Genomic DNA, 22,727 nt, shown 5'->3' with positions numbered 1-22,727 from the left:
AACYTGTATTCTTGTGGWGTCTAAATTCAGAGTTTTCAATTGTATTCATAGAAAATTGCAAGTAAGATCAAGTTRCACTGTGCTGAGACCGTGTCCATATTCATAACTATGTACTACTGTAAATCTACTTCTCCACAAAATTAAAACCAAAGAGATGGAGTTTTATAGAAAAGATATAACTGTCTTTTTTATTGTCATCCCAAAAAGAAAACAGGATCTTAGAGTTTTAGAAAGAACTTGCACTTTCAGGCAAGAGTTTTAGAAAGAACTTGCACTTTCAGGCAGTATTTCAGAATATCACACCCTCTAGTCTAGCGCTTCAAGCAATGTTAACAGAAAAATTATACCCAATTTGGTGCTGCTGGGAACAAAAAACCCAAACCATTTCACAGAAGTGAAAATGGAAGACAAGCCATCATTTACAGAGAAATATCATAGAGAGAGCCTTGCAAACTGCTCCCCATTTTCTTCACAAACTTCCATAGTCTCTCTTGCATGGTGAGCCAGAAATCACTTAGTTCTTCTTGATGTAGCAGGGCTCATGAATGGATCATCCTGCAATTTGCAAAGAGATACACATTACTAAAACTAGAAGGCATTCCAAGTCACAAAAAGGCAAAACTACCTTTAGATTAAACTAGAAAGCCATGTTTTCTGACAGACTTGTTTTTGTTGGTTTTGATATGAAAATCAATCATCTATTGATTTGAAAGTCCACAAATATGTAGAGAACAGAAGTTTATGTCAATATGACCAGAATAGCTACTTTGGAATAACAATCTGTATTTTAGTTGCTAATCACAATGAGCAGCCCATACCTCAATAAAAYTATGTCCATAGGCACATCACACATCACAATTTACTGAGAACTGCATGAATCAAAAATACTGTTTCTCTATGCATATTCAAGCCAACACAGAGTTTTTTATTTCAGGTACAAGAAGAGATAGCACAGTGTGGGGAAGGGACAAGAATGTAGTATTTTCTCTAAGTGGTCAACATCTGACATTGTTAAGGAATGGATTCTGACCATGCATGACAGCCTGTGAAAACAAACTGCACCGTGCCTGACAGAATATAGTCTATTCTATTCAGTGCAAAACTGTGCAAAAAGTTCTACTTGTTTAATTGTGGAAGAAAACATTTCCTAGCAGTTCAAAGGTGTATTGAAAGAACAGACACATTGGACTTGAAAACAGTGTTTTAATTTTTTTAAAAGTGTACTTACATGATTTGCAATAATAAAACAGTAAAGTGCACTGGAAAAAAGCCATTTCTAGATGAAAAAAAAAAATCTTCCTTTTTACAAGAATAAAATTCATAATCAAATGAATGGCTATAGCCAAGCACTAGAAGAGATTATAATTACTTTCTCTCCCAGGCAATTTCAGGTCCACACCTCAGTAATGACAATTTGCTGATTAAAAATTGAAGGGAAAAAGGGTTGGATATTTCCCTGAGTTAGCTTCTAAGTTTACCTGCGTAATTATCAAAAATAATTATAGCTGGTTGCAATAATCTAGCTCTGTTAGTGAAAAAAATAATAAATTCAATTTTGATCTGAAATGCTTTACTCAAATAGCCAGAAAACAGTAAGCTACAGAAACTTGCGTGAAATAAAACTACAGAATACTGTATACCGTACCTCATCTGACTCAAAATCAACTCCTCTAGATGCCTGGCTTTGTGAACCTCTTTTACTAAGTGAAGATGTAGTTGTCGACCTTGAAACAGACGAGAAAAAAAATGAGGTCAGCATGTTCTCAGTTACCAGACATTCCAATAACTTCCCTTTTAACTTAGAGTTGGATCACTGATACACAGAGAAAAAAAAATAAATAGAAATAAGAGTAAGTACAACAACACCACAAATTCTTAAAACAACATATTAATACTAAAGTTCTGATCAAGTGTACCTCAATCAGTACTCTATTTTTCTTGTTATGGAAAGATAATCCACATTAACAAGAAAATATTGATATAAGTTCTCTCAGCAGTGTTATGACTTTCCTAAAAAYCTGGTAGTCAATCAAATCCTTGGACTCTGCTGATTGCCAGTCAGAAATAAGGCACTCATGGCTGCATTCACGAAGCAAACATACTGACCTTTGATTTGCTTTGGAAGAAGGAGGAACAAAAGAACTATCTTCTGGATCAGAATCAACATCTATAATATCCTGAAAAAAAAAGTATAAAGTTTTTCCACAGAATTTATTCTTACAGAGAGAGTGCRTAATGTTTCACTACTATAGCACAGAGCCTTTGGGGTTTTTTCCAACTATACACCTATTTAGAATAATATACACTTGAGAGGCCTCCAGACTGGAACTGTAMAAATATGCAAATACAGCCCAAGTTTATTTTTCACATCTTTGATCTTGAAGAACCCACCAAAACATTCTTGTATATACATCTCCTAACTTAGACTATGGTCATAAATAAAACATGGTTTTCTCAAACACTGTAACAAAAAAGGATACAAAAGGTCAACAAATTAGCATGCAGAAACTTAATGCTGGAACTGATATCCGGGGAACACCTGCTGATTTAGGCTAACATTTTGACCAGTATTTACTTTTCAAATCAACAGTAAAAGGCAGCACAACTTCACTCATCCAAGAAGCTGCTTACCTCAGAGTAAGACTGGAATGAACTTAAAGAACGGTCTGCTTTTGTAGACCTAAAAGCTGGAATAAAACATACATAATATTTTTAAAATRCTCACACAATTAAACACAAACAACATTATAGAGTTCTTTTTATTTGAGACCTGCCTAGCATGCATTTCTACTACAAAATACTCTGTAAAACAAATAAAACCAAAACATAAATTAAGCCTTTGCTGGAATCTGTCAACCCAGGGATATAACCCTCTGTGCAGCTGCAGTGCATCCCAGTCTGGCTGAAAAACCATCAGTAACGTTGGTGAAGAGGAAGCGAAAAGTATTACTGTAACTGAAATTCCTTTATATCTAACAGGCTAAATATGAACACATCTGCTAAAATTCATTTCTCTGTAATATTTCAGGTCATTTGCTGACCAATTTAAAATTAAGGTAAATCTGCTGATAAATTTAAAATTCCTACCTTGGGGTATTTTGTGTGGAATTTATGTGTAGATTTGTGAGCAATTTTTTTTCTTTAATACTCAGATTTCCTATGCTGTTTCCTCAGTGCCTGTTTTCTATAGCAAGGAATAGTTACTCTCACATATGTAGGCTGCTTAAAGATAAGTTTTTCTTCCTCAGTAAAAACTGGCATTTCTAAAACTTGCTACAACATGAGACTAAATGGATTGCATTAAAGCTTACTAACTTGTAAGCATCAGTCAAATTTAACTTTTTATCCCCTAAGGAATATTGTGCATACAAGGTTTTTAAGTCACATTCTTTCTATGCTTATTCCTTAAGTAATATGTTTCCTATTTCTAGTTCTAGTTCCTAACACATTTCATTTTACTCCATGACAGAAGAATATCACTATTCTTTTCCTCCTTTCTCTGTCATCACTGTTGGTTATTGTACTTCATTAGAGCTCAAAAAATCTCTCACAGATGAACTGGACTAATAGAAACAAATGCAATTACGGCACTTCATCATGAAACAAACATCTTCATTACAATTTGAGAGAGCAGATTAGAATAATGGAGAGATCACAGGCCTACCATCCATGATGGTCATATTCTTGGCAGGCACAGATACAGGCTTGTAGGATCTACTGCTAGAAGTTGACTCTTGGCTAGTGGTTCCTGTAGAGACAACAAACAAAATGCAAATCTGTTCAGTTGTTACTTTTTTTTTTCTCTTTAGTCTATCATTACTGAGTGGGAAGTAATTTAAAAAAAATCTACAATCCTCTTTATTCCTCACATTCTTCCTTGAAACAATGCCCTTCCTTACCRTGCAGAAGAATTGCTCTGGGTCAAAGACAGACACAACCTCTTCACACACAGGGCCCTGCTCTGATGGGATCACAACAGTATTGGAGCACAGGCTCACAGAACTAGTTTAAAAGCACTAACCAAATCAGGCTCAAGATGACAGCCTTTGTTTCAACTTATCCTGCTCTGAGATGTTTGGGCATATTACTGAGACAACTCAAAGGACTACATTGTGGCAAGATCTCATCTTCTCTATTTAATTTATATATATATACATATATATATATATATATATATATACACACATATATATGTGCGTATATATATTTGCTTATATATATATTTATATTAATATATAATGGAAATTCATTTATAATGGAAGTAACCACAGTAAAGTGTATAGTCATAGTCAAGGAGCTATTTAACTAATTTTGCTCAGGAAATATTCCCCACCTTTTCAGTCACTAGAAACATTAATGAATCTGGTAAATTACATTAGGATAGAGACAATCTGTACCTCCTCTTTATCGTGATCAAATGCATTACTKTTACCAGTGACAAAAGTTTATCCATGCATTTCATTGTACAGACCTTCCCAATAATGCACCTTTTAGAAGTCTATTATGTTTTCATAGTAGGGARGCAAGACATTTTTCTTTCAATCACACTGAAAAAGTCACAACTTAAGCCTTGTAAGAAGGTCAACTGTATGCGATAGGATACCACAAGTATTTGAGAAGAGTTTTTTTCCAGTAGGAGTCCTTAATCAGCAAATTTCCACTTGACAGAAGCATTAGAAGAGAGTCACCTTTTAAAGAAAAACAAGTCAGGAACTGTGGTACAAAGAATGTGAAGCTTTTCTTACCTCTTCCTCTTCGAGACGAAGCTCTTGTTGTTGAATTTTGTCCTCTTGCACCTCTTGCCCTACCTCTTGCCCGACCCCTTCCTCGGCTCTGTGTTGAAGAAAGGCCATCACTTGGATTACAAACACCCATCATCTCCATATCCATGGAATCTTCATCACTGGAGGCTGCAACAAGAACTTCATCCTCCGATCTGTGGGCTCTGGCCCTGAGCATTGCCTGCAATAGAACAGTAAGCATTATAGGAAAAAAATCTTAAATGACGAAACGCACCACTCTTAAATCTTAGTTGYGTATAATAAATACGTAATATAACTAAAAATAAAAATCCATAGTTCTAAACTGGTGAGACTTAGAAGATCTAAATCTGGTGTTATGGAAGGTGAGGACATTTTGGTGGAGGTGAAAATACTTCATCTATTTAATTAGATGTGTCCATATACAATAATTAGCTAAGMTTTGAAACAGAATGGAGCTTGCTARTGTGACACTTTGTTGGTGGAGTTTGGTGAAACAGCTCAAGTCATCCTGTGTCAGCTACATACATCTACTTACAGAAAGTACCCTCTGGGCTCTGCTGACTTGAACTTTATTGATGACAGTGGATGTTTAAGACAACAAGTTCACATGAAGATATCCCAGATTAGGAGAAATKAATCTCATCCTAATTTTTCCTTTTCTCAAAACTTCATTCCAGTCTGACATAACTTGCAAAGACAAAGRAGCACCCATGCTATCAGTAGTTGGCAATTCTCATTGCATGAGAATGCAATTAAGGTATGAATATCCGGGACATCCAAGTCTCTAAGATTTAAGATTGTTGATAAGGACACAGTACCTAAATGCTTACCAATACTCCCAATTTGTTCCTGTAATATCACTCAATACATACAGACCTGCTGGTCTAACCTCAGTTAAAAGCAAGAACAAATGAACATTCAGGTTCACTAATTTGYACAAGAGATCTCAAAAGCCAAATCAAGCACTAGCTTAGGTAAATATTATCCCAACAAAGATTTAAAATAGACTTAACTAAGCTTTAAAGTCAGACAGGCRCTTTTTGGCAAGGACAGTCCTGAAGTATTGCTGAAGATTGCTAAATGACTGCATTTATATGCAGAAGTCACCATTCCGTTTTTCAGCCTAAGTTCAAAATTCAGAGGAATTACCTCACGGACTTCCTTATCCTCTTCTTCAGTATTCTTTTTTCTACTCTCCCTGAATTTTCGCACCTGAATAAAAAAAACAGTTCCCATCAAAATAATATTTCATGCCAAACAAAAATCAAAATGCAGAAAAGTGTGAAGCTTTAATCACTGAATCATTAAACTCATGTGAGAAGTGAAGAGTGCAAGAATAACTGAACAGTCTGTTTAGAGCCCTTTCATGTTGTTATATGGTTTAAGAATTGCACATTCTGTTAATAACTGGARCTACATCAATGGGGAGAAAAAAGCTTGGGACGGGATGAAGAAAATGATGTGTTTAAGAGAAAGACAGTATATATAATTTTTAAAATATGGGACATTGAAATATAAATAAATGGAAAAAAGGGTAGAGATGAAAAAGCAAGATAAAAAATAACTATATAAGAAGTGACAATCCAGGACATGCAAAACTAAGGAAGCTCAACTTGACAAATACAGAAAAAGATAGGAGGCACAACAGAAAGAAAATATTAGCTGTAGAGACAAAGAAAAAAACACCCCAAAGTGTGCCTACAGGCACAGATTATTTATGGTCTCTTCCAACCGCTCATGAATTAMAGCAATCAGTAAGAAAACAGGTAAATGCAAGCTTTCTTCCTCACAAATTAATCTTTACACAGTGCACAGATAAGCTGCAGWACTCCTACAATACTTGAATATTACAGCTGAATACATGGGAAGTTCAACATGTTGACAATCTGTCAAGGATTACTCAATACACATAAACCAGGCTTGTCTTTGGAATACCCTGAACTGCAGGCAGYTAGAAGCAAGTAGAGCACCTTCATGCTTGTCCCATCCTTGTACTCTTCCCTAAACCAATACGAAAAGGATAAGAAGAGATTGTATTTACCATCTTCCTCACAACAGTGGTAAAAATATTAGATCTTTTCCTATGCATGTGTGTGCAACCTAAATCCCGTTTYCAATACAAGTTTTGAAACCATGTATTTAAAACTTCATCATTATGAATATTAATTATTCATTTATTAATTGCAGAAAATKACTAGAGGCACGTGTTGCCCATGCTCCACACACAGGCAAATCTATTAAACCATGTTTGAGCACTGACTTTTCTACTGTCTCAACCTCTCTTGGGGAATCAACATTAACAGAATATTACCTCCTCATCTATTTTTTCTTCCTCTGCTTCAGTGCGACGCTCCTTGAGAAACCTCTGYGTTTTTTCTAGTTGAAATTTCACCAGCTCTTCTATGGCATCTTTTTCCTCTTTGTCCACAAACTCTTGCACCGCTTCTCCCATTCCTCTTTCAGTTAGAAGTGAAAGCTGTACTTTCTTTAGAATAGGGGAAAATAATTCATTAAGAAGCATCTGCCATTAGAGAAAGCAAGCAATATTCCAGCTGCTTCAGATAAATATTACATTAAGTTGGTTGCAAAAACAGTAATGTGCACTGAATATTTCAACCAGAGAAAAGCACAGCAGTAAGCAAATGTTACTTGTCATAAACCAGTTACAACCCTTTGCTACTAGCATGTCACACATACTTTACAGAATATTTTCAAACTAGTCAAAGCAAAAGGCTTTATAAACAGTAAAGAAACTACAATGCTAGTAATATCTAGAATAAAAACTTCCATGAAATAATGCTACCCAGAGGAATAAACTTTCTAGCTATTATAAAATAAAATAAGATTAACAAAAGAATATGATTTATGCTGTCCTAATACTGACACCTCACATGTGTCTAAGGTTAGGCAGGATGATGTAATTTGAAGGATYTTCACCTCAAGAATTCTTGTCCTAAAGACTTTCCACAAATCATGTTCTGAAGTAGCTTCTGCAAGTTGAGTTTGATCAACTAGACCAAGTATTTGGGCACCTGGCTCTATGATTATTTTTTTATCTCTGAGATGCTACTGCCCTGCTGTTGGGAAAGGGAAATACACTAGATTTAACAACAGGGTGGAAGAAAGCAAATTATTGGGAGGTGTCTCTTCCTTTTCCCTGCTCTGCTATAAAGAAAATGTGTAAATGCACTACAGCTGAGGACACAAACTGCAAAGTGAGCCCAGATCAGCTGATAATGTAAATGCTACAGTCTCACACTGGACCTATAGTAAATTATGCTGCCTCATGTTTTCCTCCTGTATCGGGGTTCAAGACACATCACTTAGTACAGGGCAGATACTACAAGTCCACATGTGAAGTGATTATGTTCTCAAACCTGTGTGTGTTCACACAACCTACACACAACAGTTACTTGTTAATCTAAGACACACACTTCATGCGGTAATTCTCATACAGTTACAAGGGAAATAAATTCACTTCTTGGTCAATGTCAGAGTCTTTTCATGGCACTCTGCTTTTATTAAGAATTCAAAAAAAAGATAAAAATATGATATTGCATTAAAAAGGAAAATCATAAAAGGTAGAAAAATACCTTTTCTGCTGTCTGGAAATACTGCTTTACAAGGTCTTCCACTCTCAATGTCATTCCTTCAGTGGGTCTGCTAACCAATTTTCCAAAATTAAGGTCAATGTCTAGAAAAGAAAAGCACAGTGGCATCATCCACACTTGCAGCTTTTAATTATTATCATCCCACTGACAGTAGCARGAAAAAAGGTTAATGCAGGCCTTGTAAGAACTGTGATCCCTTTTATATGTAAAGATTTTCCTTCTTTTTAGAGTCTATTGCCTCAAAACACAGGAAAACATAATAGAAGCGAGAACTGTGCAACCTCACCTCTGGCAGATTTTATAACGAGTTCTTTTAASTAACGTATGTCTGGAGCTATATATTGAACACTATGTCCTGAAGGTTATTATAAATGAACTCTAGAAGATCACAAATGGAAGAAAATCAAAGGAGCCATCAAAGCACAAAAGTTTTTTGTAAGTAACCCATTTACTAGAGAAGAAATTTTCCTCCAAAGCATGCTGACCGATTTTCAATAGAAAATGCTCACAGTTCATCCCCCATTCTCAGGCAGCAAGGTAGGAATGGCAGTAGAATGAGAGCAATAATCATCTGAGGTTAGCACATGCCACACAAAGTCACATAAAGTGACTACAGACTGCTTTAAGACATCTGCCACATGAAAGCATGAAACACTGCTTGTTAGCGGCATTATATAAGCAGCTACAACAAAAGAAACATCTTCTGAATTCCTGAAGTCAACATCATCTGTACTGAACCACAATGTGCCCATGTACTGAAAGCATTGAGTGCTTCATTAGTCACTGCACTTGTATTAGAGGTTGTCTAAAAGAGCAATGCAAAAGCCACATTATTTTTATATTCCCTTCCTGAAGCTGAGATGCACATTAAATAGGAAAAGTAAAATGCATTGGTGAAACATTGTGACAGACATGGTATCTCCAGTGTATTCTGAAAATGTTAATGAGATTTCATAACTATGAAAAAAGAAAATCAAAGCAAAATAAACCAAGATCAATACAGCATCATTTTAAAAACACCCCAGTAAAAGCAGTTTTTATTCACAAAACAACGTTTTGAACTTCATAGAACTGACAGCATTTTTAAAAACTGTCACTGGAATTRGATGATGCCCTTACAATGCACTACTGTGAACTGGTGAGAGTTTTTTAGYGTATTATATGTATTGCTGTAAGCAACTCAATAAGGTTTGAGGCCAAAAAAAGAAGGAACTGTTAATGAATAACTGTCATAAGATGCCATGCTGAATACYAGAGYTTTAGATAAACCTAGAAATWGAAGAGCAATAATTGTGCAATAGAYACACTCAAATACAACAATGCATCTTTACTCCTCCTGTAACACATTAAATGTTAGACACCAAGCAAGTGCTGGGAAACAAAATAAAGAAAGAAGAATGAAAACAAAGGCAAGCCAATGTTTCCTCCCCTCATAGTTACCTTTTTTCTCTTTTTGTCCACGATGCCTGAAAAAGTGTATGATGTCTTTTGGGTTAGCCACYCTATGCATATACTTCTGGCTGAAACGATAGATACTGAATGGTTCAAAGCCACCTGCATAATCAACCTAGAGAAGAAAGGATAAATTTAATTATGAAACAAAGAGAAATGCAGAAGCCACACAAATCAAAATGAATTTGTTCCACTTTAAAAGAAAAAATCAGAAGAAATAAGTCAATCCAAAATTAATGCAGAATAATTAATGGTTAATAACTGCTAATGATAATATTGAAAGAATAGCTAATAACAGCTCAGATTTAAAACTTGCTCCTAATTTGTTTAATTTACTAGCCTTCAGAAAGATAGGTTAGAAATACACACAGGATGGTATGACTTAAAAAAAGCTCACAGAAAACAGTCACTTTCGATGCCCTTACTCAGACCAGCAGTGAAGTAATTTATGACCAATCTGATCCTTAACCWTAGAGTACTAGTTACACCATAGGTAAACAGAAGTATGGTAGAAGGTGTTTTATATTTGCCTGTACACCGCAAAAGAATTTATATATGATGTGTTTACACAAAAARCATGACTTTGCTTTGCGACTTTTCACAGCGACCTTTAAAAACAGAGCAAYCCAAGCTGAACAATTTCTTACTCTTAATCTTATGATAGGCTTCTCTGGCTGGTGTGGATTTCCCAAGCGTTCTCTTTCTGCATTATCCAGCATCAATTCCACCTGTGAAGGAGAATTAGAAATTTAGTTCCARTTTGTTCTCTTACAGATGCCTGACCATTTCAAGCCTAACTTAAAATACATTGCAAGAGGAGCAATCAAAATAAATAATTATAGAATGTGCTTTTGTTCCAGAACACACATGTATCAGTATCCAGCCAAAWGCCATTAAGAATGACTCAGAAAAACATGACAGTGAAAGGTTTATCCTTGGATACAATGCAGTCCAGCAGTATCCACACCACTGATCACACACATTTTACAGCCGCCTATGCTTCGCTAAATTTCTAGTTCTAGGGAAAAGCAGGAAAAGACTTAAAAAAACCTAAGAATTAAGCAATTAATAAACTTGCTGAGTTACTTCTGCCACTTCAACTGCACGGCTGAGCTCTCAGGGTTTAAGTCAATGTATTTATCCTGGTTCCAAAGTGCACATATCAAACACTGCCTCACTCTTAGGCACAAGTTTTTGTACAAAGATRAAATGGACACCCAAAAAGCAGTTCCACTCTACTTTAACAGGTCAATCCCAATCAAGGAATCTGCAAGTCAAGGTTGCAGAGTGAATAGCCTAGGATTATCTTCCTATGGAAAAACTGCCTAAATCCGTCTGAAGTAAAATGGGGTAAGACACACCACCTCAAGTAATATGGGGTARGACATAAGATTTCTCATCTTCCACTCTCAAAACCAGTCAAAGATCCCATCCCCTGTCCACACACTGTTATTCATGAACTGTTAGCATCACATATTACCTTTTCCATGCAGAATGCCTGTATTGCCTGAGTAACATTAGGATTGTCAGGATTAAAAAGATCTGGATGATCAGCTAGAACAACATCCTCTATATGGAACGTTCGCACTGTCTCTAGAGCAATCTTCTCCATTTTCATTTTTTTCCCTTTAACATGCAGCAAACCAATGTGTCTAGAAGGAGAAAGGTAACTTACTAGAAGATAAGCTTAAGAGAACTAYGGTATAAAGATTTGTTTTAAATTCATGTTTACTTTTCAGGGACAAAATTTTAAAAGCTATAGGAAGATCTGTACTTCAAGGCTGGCCCTGCCAAAATTCAATTTTATTATATTTAGATTGTGCTTGCTCCATATACAAGCAGTTGCCCTCAGTCCTGGCATTCCAATTTATCAGGATATAACACCTCTTAGATAAGTTTCATGTGTTTCAAGTGTTAGACTAAACTGTAACCAAAACAAAAGTTATACCAGGCACTCATTCCATCTATTTTGCTTATGTCACACTCTTGAAGCCAATGCAGCCAATAATACAAGTATTTTCATACTTTATACAAGTATTTTTCTGTTCTCAACACAACACTTGAGACATGTAAGACAAGGGATAAACAAGAACARAAGAAAAGCTCACACACTTTTTTACAGCTTCTCCAGGGGACAGAGATGTCACCACTGAACTTCCYGGCTGAGAAATATAGAAACGTTGCTGTTCATTTTGGAACGGAGCTATTTTGCATTCATGTTCATGACCCCACACAACMAGATCAATAAAGTCATCTAAAAACTGCTCTGGAATGTAGTTGGTAGCTCCATGCTTGCTCCTGTTCAAGAGAAGAGAAAAACAATGGCTGGGCAAGGGGAGAGCGAAGCAGGAGAAAAACATCTGTGTCATTTAAAATTATACAGGAACTCCAGCAGTAATTATCTGGATCTCACTTTTCTTCTTACTTAGCTTGCAAGACTAGTTTTTTCCTACATAAATGCTTCCATCGCACCTCATGGACATTGTTTTCAGTTGGATTTTGTTTTTAAATGGTGGGGTAAAACCCACTGACTTAAAYAGACACGGGACATGCCATCGCCAATCCTCTTCCAGAAGACACAGGAGATGGGGGGAGTGAGTTCCTTCAACCTACTGGACAGACATCCATATACMGGGTTATCTGAGCTGTACTTGTTTACATCTGCCTCACCATTATTTGAACATAAGGATTGCCCTTTTCTTCGGGAAAAATCAGRAGAAAGTATTTGGAAAAGAACTTTGCCTGTTCCTACTACCACTGCTGGGAGAAGCCTGTAGGCAGAGAGAACACATTGCCTATCTGTAAAGCACAGCAAGGCAAGGGAAGATGGGGTACTCACTGAACTATGGTTCAAATAAGGATAGAAAATACCATATGAAGTCTGATGTTCTCCCAGCTTCAACAAACAGAAAGGACTTAATCATATGCATATTACACTACAAACTCTGCACTCCCCTAACTAAAAAAGTTTGGGAAGAGATTTTCCAACTCTTCTAACTCATTKGTTTCAAACCCCTTCCTTTACAATTCTYCTCCGAAAAKAGCTGTAAAACAWYGTTTTCACTTGTGAAAATCTTAAGRAACCAGCTACTCACAAGAAGCATTAACTAACACACTTGCTCACCTATCCGTTTCCAGGCAGTTTAACGAAGTAAGATAGTAAGTCACTGTAATTCATTCAACTGTTACCTATTTTGATGAATCACAAACAAGTTAAACCAACTATCTTCATCTTCCTTTGGTCTCAGCATGGTCACTTGCTTATTGACAAACATACGATACAACCTCTCATCTGGAATGGATCCTTAAGTGGACAAATAAAAAAAGTCAGATTATTTTCTTGATGTTTTTAACCAGGGAAAATACCCCAAACCATCTACAGCCAGCATTCATGATGCATTTCAATAAATCCCATATGGAGTTTCCATATTTTGTATAAGAACAATTGCTCTCTAAMTCAGATAAAGTCAAAAAGGCATATATAATCCTGGCACAAGCTCAAAGAAAGATGTCATGAACATTCAGCAACACCGGTACATTAGAAAGTTCTTGCATTTCTCAGTAACCATTTTGTTATTGAAAACTTTTGTATTGTGGTATTAGAACATACTACTAACCCTTCAAACAYCTAGCAAGCTTCCAAAGTATCTCATTGAACACACAAAATCATGGCCAACTAGGACGTAATTTATATCTAAGAAAGTTGCTTGGAATTAAGTTTAAACACTCATGATTGGACAAAAAGTAAGGGAGTAGAAATAAGATCTTAACTGTTAACCTCTCTAGACAGAAAACAGTCAAAAATAATCACCCTAAGAAGTGAGGGTAGAGGAGAATTCAGTGAAGAAAATACAAAGGAAAAAGTTGAAAACCTAAACCTATCACAGCACAACTTTAAAGTATGAAACTCTTAAGTTTCTTTAAAGAAACTGATAATCATGGCAGATGTTATTTATGAACCACTTCAGACAGATATGTAAGACATGYTTCTGCTCAGATAGCTTATGCTTTTAAATACAACCAAAATGGTACAYGAACATAGAGTGGGTAAATTTTACCTCAGCAGGAGAAAGTAACCTTAATACACACATAAAAGAGAGAATTTAAAAGTGTGATTGCTCTGACTTGATACACAAGGCACTATCTATGGTTAACTTGAGCAGGGTTCATTTAAGACCAATAAAAGTACAAAAGTCAGGTTATTGAAGGATTTATTCTAAGGAAAAAAAAAGCAAAACCTCCCCTGAAAGCCAGTGACACAGAGCAAGAGGAGAAACCTGATGCTGTCACAGAACTGAAATACTTTAATTTAGAATTACATAGACCTTCATGTTTGTTGCAGCCTTATATGTTTGTTCCAACTTTATTTAGACCTACTGAGTTTCAGTTACACATAATCAAACCAGTCACACACAGTCTGGCAGACTAATACTTACCCAAGCCATACAGAGCAATTTTTGTTCTGCCTTTACGCAATAAAATGGGACTAATAGCTATTTTCTCCACAGAAGTTGAACGTCCAAAGTGGTTCACCAATCCTGCACAGCTTAAAATATCCAATGCACACAGTGCATCTGCCTACAAAAAATATTAAGAAACAAATATAAAACTTTGAACAGAATATTTACTCTTTAATGCCTAAGTGAAAGTCTCAAAAGCAAGTGAGAATATCTTTCCTTAATTAACTTCTGCTGGTGAAAACCCCATCACCTATAATTAGGGGTTTTATTAATACKCAAGAGTACAGAAGCAAATCCCTTTTCCTTACAAGTCATACTTCACTTGAACAATGTGCAATTAAACATAAAATCATTYAGAAAATCAAAAATAGAAGAAACCACCCAACCAGCCAGTCTCTACCTCATAAAAAGTTCAAAGCTAAACTGCTGCTAAAACAYTCATCTCCATGATACACTGCTATTTGGTATAAAACGTAAAATTATGAATTCAACATAAGCATTTTAATGCTTTCTGAATGTCCTTTTCCTGCTTGCTTTTAGTAGCTTCTTTTTAAGCTATCATTTCACTATTATTACATTATCTTCCTTGAAAATGCATGATTCATATCCATTACATATGCACAAATCAAAATATCAAAATTCTCCTTCTTTAAGCAAAAARCTTTCAGCCTCTACAGACAGAATGKTTTAGAAACTTTCTGAAAAACTGCTACTTCTTGGCATGAAAAGTGATTGTTCTCACTGACAGAAACCTACATAATTTAAGAAATTACACATAGTTCATATGGATCTTTTAACTTCTTTCCATTTGCTTTTTAATATCACACTTAACACTTAACCTGTTGTCACTTATTAACAGAATTCCTAAATATACACAAAATATTTACACAAAGAGTGGAGCAGCTGACTAAAACTAGAATGATTTCCCAAAAGTGTATTTCTATACAAGTCTCTACTTTTATATCTTTGTAATGCAACAGTACAATTATGATAATAATTACCCCTGTGGGATCATCATGATTGCCATGAATGCTAAAAACTGGAATAGAAATGTTGAGATTTTCATCCTGATAATTYACCCATGGAAACCTGAACAAGAAGAAAAATAAAGTTAAAACATACCTGCAAATTTGTGTATGATTCTCAATATTCTCTTTAAATTAACACCATCACAAATAGATCATGGCCACAGCACAAATGAGTATTAAGTGTCTATGAGTAAGCTTAAGCTGCACAGAAAAGAAGATTCTTACTCATGGACTACAATGGCACTTCCCACTGGGAATAAGGTAGTAAAAAAAGGGTTTTTTTTGAACAATCCTATGAAAAGCATTGCATTACAAATTGTGTGGTAGCAGTGGATTAGGCTGTGTAACTTTTGCTTACACAAAAGGAACTTCTTTTACCACAACAACTCATGTGAATTGGTTTACTTGTATTGTACTTGCAGAACAGAAATTATACATCACACAAATATATCAAGAGTCACAACACATTCAAAATTTTTTCAAAATAYTGTACACATTCCTTTACAGAATTAGATGACAGGCAAAGTTATTCTGTAAACTGTCCCATGCAGACAGGCCTGAAAGTTCCAGTTATGGAGGATATAAATTAAAAATCACAACACACTCATCCAATACACAAACCAAGTCTTACATGATAATCTAGTTATTGATTACTTACTTGCTGTAATGAAAATTAACTGCCTGATCACTCAAAATTTCAAACTGAACAGGACGATCACCCATGCAGTATTTTCTTAGTGACTCCAAACAAGAGTGTACTGTTTTYCTGGAGGGTTTGTTGTCGTGAAAAAGGTCCCCACCTAATAAAACAAAGTCCACCTGCATGTAACAGAAAGCTTTATTATTTTAATACAACATTTTGTATYACCTTGAAAGACTTCTAGGCAAATTGTTTAAATTATTTCTTCTAGGGAGTTCCAAATATTTTCTCATATATGAGGAATTATACTTCTGGGTAAAAGCAGTTAGTAGTAGCAGAAACAATATTGAACTTCCTCATAAAAAAAAAAGAGGAAATTTTTAATTAAAACAAAATCAAACCCAGAAAGACTCATTCATAAAGAGCCATAGGAGAAAACACCTGAAAGTGGTTAAAAAAAAATGATTAGTGTACTATTGTAATAAGGGTCTCCAAATTGGCATCCTAATATTTTTTGACAGGCATGAAAAGCTACATTATTTTTTCATTGCTGCACTACCTAGTGGGAAGAAATTAGTAGCTATCACCACATTATTTTGAGAAGGTACTAGTTGCAGTTTCTGCATATATTGTATGTATTTAGCTTTTGGAAAAGCATTAGGAGAAACCTCTTCAAAATTACAAAGAACCTGACAAACATCCAGTCCTTAAAAACAGAATAATAGAATTGTTTAGATTGGAAAATACTCTAAGCCCATCAAGCCCAGATGTTAACCCAGCACTGCCAAGTCCAACACGAACTATGTCCCTAAATGCCACATCTTTCAAATACCTCCAGGGATAGTGACTCCATCACTCTCCCAGGCAGCTTGTTCCAGAACCTGACAAGTCTTTCAGGGAGGAAATCTTTCCTAATGTGCAATCTAAATCTCTTCTGGTGCAACTTGAGGTCATTTTCTCTTGTCCTATCACTTGTTTCTTGGGAGAGAAGTCTGATCCCCACCTGGCTACACTCTCCACTCTCCATTCAGGCAGTTGTAGAGATCAATAAAGTCCAATCCTGAGCCTCCTTTTCTCCAGGGTATACATCCCCAGCTCCCTCAGCCACTCCTCATCACACCTGTGCTCCAGGCCCTTTCCAGCTCCATTGCCCTGCTCTGGAAAAACTCCAGCCCCTCAACAACATTCTTGCCATGAGAGGCCCAGAACTGAACACAGGATTTGAGGTGCGGCCTCACCAGTGCCGAGTACATGGGGACAATCCCACTGACCACACCACTGCTGATCCAGGCCAGGATGTCATTGGCCTTCTTGGCCACCTGGGCACACCCTGGCTCATGTTCAGCTGCTGTTGACCAAGTCAGGGCCCAGGGACACCGCAGGCTTTTCATAGAAGTGGATCCAGTCCACACACTGGGCCTTCAGATCAAAAGGGAGTCTCCTATGACAACAATCCACCCTTTTTCTTCATGGGAGCTGTTCTGACATTTGGCACAGGGCAACTTAACTGCAGCAGCACCTCTACACTAGGTGGACCACCATCCTTGTTCTTGTTCAATTCCACTTGCAGAGCCTGACACCTGTTATGTCAGGGTACCCAGGGAGGCAGGGCAGTCACAGAGGAGATGCACCTGCTGTGCTGGGCAGGAACCTGTTGCTATTGCCCCGTCCCTTAATTCACTGAGYGCATCCAGAGGGAGAGAGGATAYGAAATCCTGTGTGTCCTGTCTGYCTGTCAGGCCTGTCCCAAGGAAGGCAGGCTGTGATTTCAGTTGTCTCTCACATAAACACTCTCTGATATTCCTCAACCAGAGCTGTATCTGGACAGAGAGCTCTGTCTCGGCAGCTGTGTCAGTCATGGAGGATGCCGAGAAAGGCCATGGCTTTCTGCCAGATGGATACTACCACTCCCTGGTGGAGCTGGCAGGGCTTCAGCGCCCTTCTGACACAAAATGTCATGCCACGACATGTCCGTTTGCCATGCTGGAGGTACTCATGGCTGCTGCCATTCCCCAGGAGCTTTTACACTCTGTGGGGGTACTTGGCTGCCCCTGCTCCTGACCTCACCCTGGTCCCATCAGCCACTGGGGGCTCCTGGTGGCTCTCAGCTCCAACTCTCAGCTCCCCCTGACATTGTCCAGGTTCAGGAAGCCCCCGTGTGCACCACACCACAGGATTCTGCTGCAGATTGTGCCGGCACTGGAGCTGTTCAGTGACTGAGCACTYAACACTTCAAAAGCTTCTAACATTTTCTCTTCTGATTTGTCAGAAAAGACACTCTCTGCTCAATTACTTTTCCTCCTTGCAATGACAAACTCTCTCTAAATACCACTGAAACTGGTGAAGGCAGTGAAAAAACACTGCTAATGCAACCAGGGTCATAACTGAGTGAGAAGTTCTCACAAAGAAGTAGGCACGCCTCTTACTAAAACAGAAACGAAACTGAATACAACCARTAGTTGAGCCATTTGATTTGGTATTGCTAGACACTGTAGAAAGACTAAGCTTTACAGCTTCTGGCAGACTGGACCATATTTTCAAGGGCCTCAGTCCTCCTCTTTCCAAAAAGCAGCACTTACTTCATTTTTTTGAGCATGGTCCAGAATTTCATTAAAAGTTACAAATGTATCATTTCCACGAACTGGATCCTTCTCCAAATAGCCAAGATGAATATCAGTAGCAACGAGTATTTTAAATGTGTCTTCATCATCCCTGAATAAGACAGGAAAACTTGTGTAACAGCAATATACATAGSGAATTTCAACAGTCTTTACTAAGGCAAGCTGATCTGTACAAAGTAATGAAATGCCGACATTTACCGTAAAACTCTACCAAATATTAGTCCCCTAATAGTTTCAAAATATTTCACTACTTGTACTGCAAATAACACATCACCAAAACAACCAGCTGGAAAATTTGTTTACCCCAGTCATTCTGCTCTAGTAAAGGGTTGCAARCACCCCTCTAAAGTATCTAATTAAAAACTRAAGAAYCTTTTGTATGTTTTTTGCTTTTAAAAATACTTGTTGGACAGTTTAATTCCCTCTTTGCACTGGTAATCTACAYGGGTATGAAATCAAGCATGGTGATCATAACGACCTGAGGGAAAAGTCAGCTGATCATTCCAGCTCTTAACTCATCSCAGACACACAGAACAGCTGCTGTCTGATGTGCCAGGACCGCGTGGAGCTGCAGACAACGGGAGCTTACTGTGAGTTAACGGTGCTCATCCTCGTGCCAAGGCTCCTCACGGGAAGGCTCRGGGCGCAGCAGTCAGCGCAGGCAGTCAGCTCCTCTCGTCACAGTASGCGAAGCGCAAGAGACGAAAGCAGGCGCTGGGTCAGCGCAGGGACACAGGGAGGTGAAGGATCACCGACCCCGCTCCATCACCCGTCCCGCTCCCGCCGCGGCTCCGGCCGAGCACCGCCTCCCTCCCAGCCCGGCCCGGCCTGTTCGTCACGTCCGGCGCTCCGCGGCCCGGAAGCGCTCGCCGGGCCCGCCCCGCCCGGAGCCCCCGGCGGCGCTGGGGCCGCAGGTACGGGAGCGGGGCTGAGCGGGGCTCGGGGGGCCGGCCGGGCACCGGGGACTGGCTCTTGCGGGGCAGTGGAGCCCCGTGAGGTGATGTGAGCCCCGTGGAGGGGAGCGGGGCCGGTGCTGCGGGCCGGGCCGGGCCCTCGGAGCAGAGCAGAGTGCCCCAAAGTCCGGGCTGCTCTCCAGACCCTTTGTTGGTAAAGTGAGCGGCGTTTCGCGTGCGCTCAGCAACCCCCCCGCAGTGCTGCACGGAGTCGGARGGTGGTGGCTTTCGGGGATCGGGGTAACACGGTGCTCTTCCAGCGTGGGGATTATCGGGGAGTTCTAGCAGAGTTGCCAAAGCGCGGGTGAGCGGAGGAACACTGAGATTGCTCTTGAGTTTTGCTGTTTGTTGACGGGCGCATCATCCATCAGATGGTTTTATTGACAGCGCACCAATAACCATACAGTCACTTTAAATGTTGTATATCTGCTGCTCACAGATGCTGACTGAAAATGAATAAAGATAARCAAGCTGATGAAGATGATGATGACAGTGAGCTGTTCGAAGACTTCACGGAGCATTTTAACCAACTTGAACTGCTGGAGACGCACAGGCATTTGATTCCTGTAGGAACTCAGAGCTGTTGGTCAGGACAGTCAGATGATGATGATGATGAGCAAGAAAGAAGTGAGGAATGGTATGAAATGCAAGAAAAGAAAATGGAAAAAAACCCAGAGAAATTGCTACTCTGGGCAGCTGAAAACAATCGGGTAAGGCACTTGCTCTGTTCATATGTATCATTTACAAGAATGTTATTTTGAGTACGCATCTATAATCTCGTCTACAAACAGATATTTACCTATACTTTCCTTTTTTTCTGTGAGTCGTTTTGATTTGCTTTTGCAAGCCATTGTATGTAAAACATGCCCCTTTGTAGCCCACGCAGTAAAACATCTCTGGATCCATTGGCTTTTAGAACAAAACTTTGATTTCCTTTCAAAGTTCAGATAACAGCATTTTTCTTTAACTTCTATAGACTGATAGCATGCTAGGCTCTTCGTGGCAAGTAAGTCTTTTAACTRGGGTGGAGAGGATGTATCTGAAATTTTTATTGTTTCCGAAGTTCTATATGCGGATAACAGGTGATTTTTAATTTTTTTTTAATGGGAAAAAGCCCTGCAACTTTATTCTTGAAAGTGAGGGAGAGATGACCAAGATTCCTTTTTTGTAGCTTACTGCACCTTTGTGTACATTTATTTTCATTAGCTGTCTTTTCTTAGACTCAAAAGCTCCATCTGCAGTTCTGTGGAGGTGCATGTGTCTTCACAGTGAAAAGGGGAGATGAAGAGTAAAGGCATTGCAACTGAAGGTTAAGTTGTAGCTCTTTGAAAACAAAAAACAACCTATGCAAAACAAAAAAAACCCGTTAAAATACCCCATCCTAGTAACAGTAGCTATTTCATTTTAAATTCCTTTGTTGTACTTAAGTGCTTTTGACATTGTCAGAAATTGCCTTCCATAAAACTTTAGGACCACCAAAGCCATACATCTTGTTTCACAGAACCACGTGAAGTTACCTGTTTTCTTTAAACAGCTGAGTACCGTGAAGAGGCTCCTGACTGAAAAGCTGGCTCCAGTGAATGCTCGTGATGAAGATCAATACACTCCTCTGCACCGAGCTGCCTACAGCGGGCACCTGGATGTTGCCCACGAGTTGGTGGCCCACGGGGCCGACGTTCACGCTCAGACTGTGGATGGCTGGACGCCCCTGCACAGCGCCTGCAAGTGGAACAACACCAGGGTGGCCGCATTCCTGCTCCAGCAGGGTGCAGACATCAATGCGCAGACAAACGGTCTGCTGACACCACTGCACATTGCTGCAGGAAACAAAAACAGCAGGGAAACCCTTGAACTCCTGCTSATGAATCGCTATGTGAAGCCAGACTTGAAAAACAACTTGGATGAAACTGCTCTTGACATTGCAAGGAGAACTGACATATATCACTACCTTTTTGAAATAGTAGAAGACTGCATAAATGYTGTGTCCCCTTAAAAGCTAGTGAATGTGAGGTTTTCTGCCTCTTTGGTGTTAGTGTTCTGCATGCCCATCGGTGRTGGTCTGTCTCTTTACAACGAGGTTTTAATGTAAGATACTTCAGTATTCTCCTCAGGCAAAATGCCACTTCCTGCAACACAGCTCAGTGGTCACGCTCATATTTTAAGCGTTACTGCTGTTAGTCAAGGTAGTCAGAAAGTCTCAGTAATTTGTGTGAGTTTCCATTTAATTAGTGCAGATTTGGAGAGGCCTTTGTAAGTTGTCTGTAGTGTCAAAGCAGGAGGGAAARCTGGAATATTTACTTGATGTGAAAAAATTCTGGCTTGGTTATGCAGAGTTTATTACAGCTCACTTGAAAATTATTTTTTGAGAGATTTTAACTTTTGTAAAACTGCACAAAGCTCAGAATGAATGTAACTTATTTGGTTGATACACAAAATGTTTTATGAACCTGGTGTAAGGCTTATTATAAAATAAAATATTTAACCCGAAATATTTTGTCATATTTTTAATTGATCTAATCTAATTTGTCCATGTAATTGGCTGTTCATAAATCAAAAGCATTACTCATAGGATAAGAAAGTAGTTTTGGTTAATTTTTTCCCTGGTGCTTTTCAAGGAAGTGATTTTCTATCAAGATCCTGTTTACYTTTCCCTTGCAATTAAGTTGCATAAAGATTTAATGTCAAGAATATGACATTGAAAAAAATGAGCCACAATGATGTGAGGATAAACAGCCAGCATACTGTTGCGTCCGATTTAGTTACAGGTAATTTGGTGTTTCTCATGCACTTCTGAGTTAGTACACTAAAATTTCCTCATGCTAAGGCCATGCTGTATGATTTGTAGCTTCAACTTTGCGATATATAATTAAGAAGCAGAGAAAATTGCTTCTCTGTTAAACATTTTGAACTGAAAATGAAATGTAAGAGCTGAAGTACTGCACTATGAGAGCTGTAACAGATGCTCCATTGTCCCATGCAGATGCCTTACTGAGTGATCCCAAGCTCCTTCCACTGACACATACGAAGCACAATTATAGCAGTGGCAGCAGCAGCAGGGTTGGGTATGTTGGTGCATATTTGGTGCTCTGATCAAGCTACTGTGGAGGGTGTCTCAATTACCCACCTTTTAGGAGCAGTGTGTAATCTTCAGTACTTCTGTTAGAAAAGGAAGCACAGTCTCTGAACTATGAATGCTGTA

The 22,727-nt window shown here is 38.4% G+C and overlaps 2 protein-coding genes across 3 annotated transcripts; one reads left to right on the top strand and one right to left on the bottom strand.

The window, feature by feature from the left end:
- Positions 1-257: 257 nt before the first annotated feature.
- Positions 258-19,388, bottom strand: MRE11 (MRE11 homolog, double strand break repair nuclease). Of its 2 annotated transcripts, XM_057374008.1 has the most exons (19): positions 19,165-19,388; positions 18,534-18,666; positions 15,973-16,133; positions 15,288-15,375; positions 14,263-14,404; positions 13,016-13,130; positions 11,939-12,124; positions 11,307-11,478; positions 10,474-10,554; positions 9,815-9,941; positions 8,357-8,457; positions 7,075-7,248; positions 5,913-5,975; positions 4,746-4,962; positions 3,665-3,748; positions 2,632-2,687; positions 2,107-2,177; positions 1,646-1,724; positions 258-555 (listed from the first exon to the last, which is right to left on the bottom strand). In XM_057374008.1, the coding sequence occupies exons 1-19, from the start codon at positions 19,182-19,184 to the stop codon at positions 511-513; spliced, it is 2,115 nt and encodes a 704-aa protein (XP_057229991.1). In that variant the 5' UTR covers positions 19,185-19,388; the 3' UTR covers positions 258-510. The 2 variants fall into 2 exon arrangements, with proteins under 2 accessions (XP_057229991.1, XP_057229992.1); XM_057374009.1 differs by lacking the exon at positions 19,165-19,388 and having other exon boundaries at positions 15,973-16,114; positions 18,534-18,596.
- A 38-nt stretch (positions 19,389-19,426) lies between these two features.
- On the top strand, positions 19,427-22,037 carry ANKRD49 (ankyrin repeat domain 49). The gene is made up of 3 exons (XM_057374010.1): positions 19,427-19,489; positions 19,968-20,238; positions 21,063-22,037. Exons 2-3 carry the CDS (start codon positions 19,981-19,983, stop codon positions 21,519-21,521), a joined length of 717 nt encoding a protein of 238 aa, XP_057229993.1. The 5' UTR covers positions 19,427-19,489; positions 19,968-19,980; the 3' UTR covers positions 21,522-22,037.
- Positions 22,038-22,727: the final 690 nt, after the last annotated feature.

Source organism: Malurus melanocephalus, unplaced genomic scaffold (assembly GCF_030028575.1).
Source record: "Malurus melanocephalus ecotype Western Australia unplaced genomic scaffold, MMel_1.1 scaffold_213, whole genome shotgun sequence".
Taxonomy (NCBI): Eukaryota; Metazoa; Chordata; class Aves; order Passeriformes; family Maluridae; genus Malurus; species Malurus melanocephalus.
The sequence above is the reverse complement of the archived record's forward strand: the minus strand, read 5'-3'. Positions and strand labels throughout refer to the sequence as shown.